The sequence below is a fragment of the Paralichthys olivaceus genome, chromosome 17, assembly GCF_024713975.1.
Source record: "Paralichthys olivaceus isolate ysfri-2021 chromosome 17, ASM2471397v2, whole genome shotgun sequence".
NCBI lineage: Eukaryota > Metazoa > Chordata > Actinopteri > Pleuronectiformes > Paralichthyidae > Paralichthys > Paralichthys olivaceus.
The window spans coordinates 16,624,210-16,631,693 of NC_091109.1; the positions used below are offsets into that span (position 1 = coordinate 16,624,210).

General features: G+C 38.0%; 1 protein-coding gene across 1 annotated transcript; it reads left to right on the forward strand.

The window, feature by feature from the left end:
- Positions 1-529: 529 nt before the first annotated feature.
- LOC138405326 (tissue factor-like) lies at positions 530-6,962 on the forward strand. The gene is made up of 3 exons (XM_069513059.1): positions 530-2,722; positions 3,971-4,148; positions 6,692-6,962. Exons 1-3 carry the CDS (start codon positions 2,506-2,508, stop codon positions 6,780-6,782), a joined length of 486 nt encoding a protein of 161 aa, XP_069369160.1. The 5' UTR covers positions 530-2,505; the 3' UTR covers positions 6,783-6,962.
- The last annotated feature ends 522 nt before the right edge of the window (positions 6,963-7,484 follow it).

Below are 7,484 nucleotides of genomic sequence, written 5' to 3' on the forward strand. Positions count from 1 at the left end.
TCGAACTCAAGTGTAATAGTTTCGTCAACTTGGAAAATACATATGATTGAATTATTAACACTTGGAAACTTAATTCAATCACAAGATTGAATCATGTTATTGAACATTACACCGCAACAGTGTCACTAAAAATAACAAGTCAACCATTACAAGGTTGCAATATGTAAGTTTTTGCATGTGCCTGATTATTTGATCTCTTTTGTCTGTGAGGGTTGTAGAGCAGCGTGGAATGAATGTTGAACTGTTGAATACTGAAGAAGAGTTCAGGTGTTGGTAGCAGAAATATTCACAGAAACCACTGCGACTCAGGTGGACTATTGTTTAACGTTGGCCTATAAACTGTCTCTCACCTTCACAGAACAAGAAAACTTGTTATATCAGGCCTTTTGTGTTGAGGTAATAGAAGCCCTTGATTTGGAGCATGCATTGTAATTTGAGGACTTTGTTGCAACAATGGTTTTTCTGAAAAATGTTTGAACACCAGTGGACACTCGTGCTTTATAGGCTGTAAATCACAGCCTATAAAGGGGGGGGGGGGGGAACTGCTGTTTCTTCTCAGTATTTGCTCATACTGCGAAGAAACAGCAATGTCTTACCACAGTGTATGGCTGTTGTTAATAAGAAATGACTGATCTGACTTAAACAACTCAGGTAAGGTAAGGTAACAGACTGCTGATATAAAAACAGCCCTTCTCTTATGTTCTTTGGGCGCCACACTTTCTACTGCTGCTTTGTAGTCATAAAAACCACACATTTGTGGTTGTGACAGAACAGTCAGTCCAATAAAATATAGGACCAAGGATATTTTACACTGACAATCGCAACGTGCTCTATTCACAACATTAACATTATCTTATCTCACTGACAAAGTGCTGTATCTGAACTTGTGGCTTTTTAAATTATTTCTGGTCCACAGTGCCTCATTTGTGCAAAGCTTTTTTCTCTATAATGAATGTGTGTAGTCCTACATATTGTGACGGGCCTCAATTAAGGTGTTAAGTGTTTATTACTTAAAAGTGTAGTTTAGTGTTAAATAGTGTTCAGTGTGTAGAATTTTGTGATATCTAGTGTTGAAATTGCATGTTGCAACTGATTACCCCTCACCTCACGCTCTCCTTCCAAACATGAAAAAGAAACTGAAGCAGCCTTTAATTGTCATGAAAACTCAAAAGGTGTTTAGTTTTTTCAGTCTGGACTAATGTAAAAAACATAGTGGCCTCCGTAGAGAGGGTCCCCTCGAAGTATTTAAATTTAAAGGGCCTTTTCTGGGGTAAGGAAACTACAATTCATACAATTTAGATGAAATAAACTAGTGAAAACATGAGAATTATTCTACATTAAATAATAGTTCCCTTTCACTTAAATCTTACACACTGGGCCTTTAATAGTTTAAAACTTATGGCACTAAGGCCCTATCACTGTGTGACAGTCCCCTATACAGCTCACCTATGGAACAATCAAATAGAATTAACAAATGCCAACAGCTGCAAACAGCTCTTTCAGCTCATTGTTCCACAGTATATTCACATCAATGTTATTTTGCACAGATAATAAATTATTTATTTCTGACTGTATGCGTTATAAATGATACCCAGACTAGGCAGACTTAAGACCTAATTTATTGCTGATCGTAAGGCCCTGCAGAGGGTGGTGAAGACAGCGGAGCGTATCATCGGCTGCCATCTCCCTTCCGTGCAAGGCATCTACAACACAAGATGCCTGAGAAAAGCACAGAACATCATAAAGGACCACAGCCACCCAGGCTATGGAATCCTCACACTGCTGCCGTCTGGAAGACGTTACCGGAGCATCCGAGCACGGACTACCAGACTCACAAACAGCTTTTTCCCCTAGGCCGTAAGGCTTCTGAACCAGCAACACTGACCCACTGAACAGTCACATCACCATGTACATTCTGCTCCCTCATTCATACAACTACACTTACTACACATATATTATTTAATTTAATACTTAATTTAATATCCCGCACTCCTTCACCCTGTAAACTGCTGCTAGCCCTTCATTTAAATTCAAATTTAAACTGTTGTACTATGTTATATGTTAAAAGTTATATGTTGTTACTATGTTGTATGTTAAATGTTAAATGTTATGTTAAATGTTATATGTCACTAGGTTATATGTCACTAGGTTATATGTTAAATGTTATGTTAAATGTTATTTACTAGGTTAATGTTAAATGTTATGTTAAATGTGTTATGTTAAATGTTATATGTTACTATGTTATATGTCATATGTTATTATATATATATTTTTTTTTTTTAATTTTTAAATTTTTTATCTTTTATTTTTATTTTTTATCTTGTATTTCCCGTCTACTGTGTAGATGTTGCCTGCCATGTCACAAGAATTTCACTGCTCTGATGACGCTAAGTTATTTGGTGCATGTGACAATAAACTTTGATTTGATTTGATTTGATTTGATTTGCTCATCTGGTGTCTATTATAGACTAAATAAGACTATTTTCATCCATCATTCATGTCCATATGAAACTTGTCAAATTTTACAGGGTTTCAGGGAACAATCAGAGGACTCCTCACTGTATCCGGACCACAGAAACAGTGTGTGATCTGTCCAGCTCTCTGACTGACCTGAACGCCTACTACACAGCTGACGTCCTGTCCGAAACCCCGAGGGGGGCCACCACTGACCTCATTGAGTCCCCTCACACCAGCACACCACGGTTCTGCCCCTACAAAGACAGTACGTTCTTCTGCTACACTTGTGAAGACTTTTTTCTAATTGACAAAACGTGTTGGAAATAACAGCTGTTAAATTGTCCCAGAGCCCCTCAGTGCTCCGGTCCTTCCCAATGACCTCTTGTTGCAGCTCAGCTCTGTCTTTCTCAAGCTGCTTTCTGACATGCACCGAACTCAGCAGTTCCTCAGTATATTTGCCAGAGGAGGTGCATGTGTGAATGCAAATGTCCAAGTGAGACGCTCCCCAGTTTTTGCAGACTTTCTCCTCCTGGCATCCTAGTATAATGTCCGTAGAATTTCAGGAGAATTCTACGGAAGTGTATTGCATTCACTTGAAAAAAAAAAAAAAAAACTGTTTTTTCTGAGTAATTTATTTTTTGGTTTGTTTTTTTGAATATTTTTTTCTGTTTTTCTGACAATTTTTTTTTTTTCTGTTTTTCGAAGTAATTCTTATCTGTTTTTCGGAGTAGTTTTTTTTCTGAATTTCTGAATTATCGAGATACTTCGAACTCCCTCGGAACCTCCAACCTGCAAGTGACTCCCATGGACCTATGGTGACTCCTGCCCGCACATACATGCCCCATCTCAGCAGATCTGAATGGGCTTTCCTTCTGAGCAACCGCAAAGTCCTCAGGTGCCTGCGTAGATTCGACAAACTAATGATAATACCATCTGTATGACTTAAAGACAGGACTATCTCCCAGTGTCTTAAACCCAGATCAAAGTAAAACTTGATTAAACTAAACAAGCAGGTAATGTTTGTTTCCATTACATCTAGCTCTCAATAAAGGAATGAAAGCGTCTATTGTTTCAAATGCTCTCTAAACGCAGAAAAAAAAAATAGTCCAAAAAACAGAAGAAAAATTACTCCAAAAAATAGAAAAAAAAGTCAGCAAAACTGAAAAAATATTGATTTAGACATGCATTATAAACAGAGTTTTTTTTTTTTCAAGTGAATGCAATACGCTTCCGTTCAATGTGAAAGCACTGTGAGAGAGAGTGTTTGTGTGTGTGTTGCTGTTGTGAAAATGTCTGTGCAGAGAACCTCCTGTTGTGTTGTGCATGTTTGAAAGTCAGACTATGGGTAAACTCTGTAGCCAATACTGCTCACTTTACCTGTCATATCTAAAAATGGCTTCAGCGTTGTCAATGCTCACAATTTTTTGGCCTCTAACATAATTAAAATGGTAACTTCCATGAGTGATACAGTGGTGTACATGCACAGGTGACAGTCTCCCTCCCTTCTCCAGAGCTGAGATAGGCAAACCTGACTTCAAGCTGGAGGTGATTGAAAGCCAAAAGAAAACCACCCTGTATGTGACTGACCCACTCACCGCCCTGTTTAAAGATGGCCACCAGCTGAACATCAGGGATATCTTTGCTGACCAGCTGCACTATAAAGTCACCGTAAAAACAAAAGCACTGGAAAGGTGAGTAAAAGGAGACATCACGATATCGGTCTCAAACAGGCATACATTTTTACTCATTATAAACTGCATGTTTTCCATTCTGTGTTTTCTGCGGAAAGTCCACATCTCTAAGACCAATTTAATAGAACTGACTGATCTGGACTTGCCTGTATGCCAGATGCGTCAGTGGAGAGCAACACACACGGCAGTAGTCTAGTCCTGACACTGAAGTTTTGGTGGCATTTACTTTTCATTGGTATTCTGTGTGAACTTACACACCAAATAAGACATTGTGAAGTATTTTTGCTCAAAACTAAGCATGCAGTTAAAATCTCTATAGCTTCTTGATGTCAACAGTGTTATTTTCTACATGAATAGACTGGAGCATCTAAATGGAATTGAAATGAAAGTTGTGCGAAAGGATGGAAACAGGGTGTATCCCTATATACCCTGTTTTATTCGTGGCAAAGCAAAGAATCAGTTAAAGCCGGATCTGACAGGACACTGGGTGTATTGCTGTGTGTGTGTGTGTGTGTGTGTGTGTGGGTGTAGCTGAAAAAAAAGCAGTCAATCGCAATGTCCCTTCTCGGGTTAAATAAAATGGTTGGCTGGTCTGGGAGTATGTCTAGATATACCACATGGCTCTCTTCAAAAGATTTGATTTCTGTAGCATTAATTTGATCTTGTTTTGGTCTGGAATTCAGTTCCTGTCAGCCTTATCAGTTGAATTTCTTTTTTGTTTTAGTTCTTTATAAATTACTTTTTGTTAGAAAAATCTGATCCATCATGTGTCTTCCCTTATTTAGTGCCAGATGACTCTGATGCGCCAAACCAAGTTATAAATTGCATGTGAAAATAAAACTGAAAATCTTGTAATTGGTACTGATGTTCAAGGACAAAAGATTATCAGCAAAGTTGGAGCAGCAAAACAAATCAAAAATAAAGAACCTGGGTGTTACTCAGGACTAGATTTTAATCCACACATAAACAATGTCACAAAGATTGCCTTTTATCATTTAAGAAACATTGCAAGAGTAAGACTGTACCTCACTTTGGAAACTGCCAAAAAGTTGATTCATGCTTTTATACTTTCTCGCCTGGACTACTGTAATGCACTATATTCAGGATTACCGAAAAAATCCATCGATCGCCTACAGCTTTTGCAAAATTCAGCAGCCATGGTTTTAATGAGAAATAGGAAAAGATTCCATATTACTCTTATTTTAGTGTCTTTACACTGGCTTCTAGCATCACTGAGGATTGATTTTAAAATTATTTTACTTGTTTTTAGTTCTCTTAATGGTACAGCACCGTCATACATCTCTGACTGTTTATCGGAATATGTTACGAATCATTCCCTCAGGTCGTCTACAGCGGGCTTGCTCAATGTCCCCAAAACAAACTATAAAAGGTTTGGGGAAGCAGCAGGAAAGCTGTCTCAAAAGCCATCCTCCTGGGAAAGTAGATACAGTAAACACAAAGATCGATGTCATGAAGAAAAGCAGGAACTTGAAAGGTGCATAAAAATATCAAAAGAAATAGAGAAAACAACAACAATTTTTTTCTACAACTCCCAACATGCACTGAACTGTGCCTGTGGCCCCATATTTTTCTCATATTACTTCATGTAACTAAAGTCCATTGTTTGTGCTTCCATCTCTCTATCTCTCTCCCTCTCTCCAAATTTCACTACTAATACTACCACCATATTATGATTATGATGATGATGATAAACTGTTATTATTAATAATATAATTGCATCTCAATGTATCACTATTCATTATATTTATATTTTTATGACAACAACAGTCTCTCTCTGTCTCTCTCTCTCTCTTCTCTCCCCTCTTATCCACTCATCTCTCCTCTCCTCCATTATTCTCCTCTAGTCAAGGCAGATGGGCGCCCACACTGATTCCAGAAACTTGTTGTCGTCACTCACTCATAGTAAACTCACTTGAATACTATAATAATAATAATAATATTGATACTACTACTACTAATACACTTTATTCATATAGCACTTTAAAAAACGGAAGTGCTTTGACTGAAAAGCAAGCAAAGTAAATAAAAACTTGAACAAATAAAAGCAGTAATATGACAATCAAATATTAATTTGGTCCAATTTTTAGTGAAAATGGCAGAGCAGATGTTTTGGTTGCAAACCTAACAATGCTCTACTTGGCTCTACTATTGCTCTACTACTTACTTGTATGCAAGTAGAGCTATAATTCATCCTGCACATTGAGGCCTCCATCATGAAATACAATGCACAACAAAAGACATAAAACAGTTTATATTTTGTTACATGTGTAAAACATTACATACAGTACAAAATACTTTGAATATACACTTAATATATACACATTTCACTTAATAGTAACATGCCATCGCCCAAAGATATCAGTAATCATATCTTCAGTTTTAGAGCATTCCATTACTTCTGACTATACGTGTTGGCAGCTCTGTGCGGTAAACACATTTCCCATTAGTCTGCATGAAGGTGACTGTCATCTTATGCTCAGTGACCTGGAAGTAAGCCACGCCTCCTATTGTGTGATTGACAGGACTGGAGTAGAGCTGCCAGGACTGAGGAACACTGTCCTTGTGAGTGGTGTCAGGATCGCTGACCACCCCACTCCCACTGACTACATATGAGCTCCCATCATCCTCTCTGATGAACTGTTAAAAATACAGAGACAGACAGCAAGATACAGCGACAAAATTCATTAAAGGTTCAGTGTGTAAGATTTAGGTGAAAGGGAGCAGAAACTGAATACAAAGTAATCCTAGTGATGTTTTCACTAGTGTGTTTTATCTAAATTGTACGATTGTTGTTTTCTTAGAATGAGCCATCTATATTTAAATACTTTATATTTACATGGGGAGCAGGTCCTCTCTACAGAGGCCGCCATGTTTTTACAGTAGTAAAAAGTGGACAAACTAAACGCCTCTTGAGTTTTTATGACAAGTGAAGGCTGCCACAGGTTCTCTTTCATGTTTGGAAGAGGAGGGTAAGATGAGGGGTATTCAGCTGCAACATGAAGCTGCGCAGTATAAGTAGGAAGTATAATTCAGGAAGACTTTCTCATAAACCGTTCCTGGCAGAGGCTGTCCACACAGAGCCCAGTTCTGCCGGAGGTTTCTTACACCTGGGAGTTTTTCCTCCCCGCTGTTGCTCATGCTTGCTCGGTGTGGAACAAGTTGGATTTTGTGTTTCTTCTTGGACTTGGACTTTTGTGCAGCACCCTTAGACAACTGCTTGTTGTGATACCGTGCTATATAAATTTGAAATTTGAAATATACAATTACTCACAAATCTATCTCTCTATATATATTTCTTCTTATTAATCAGCTGAT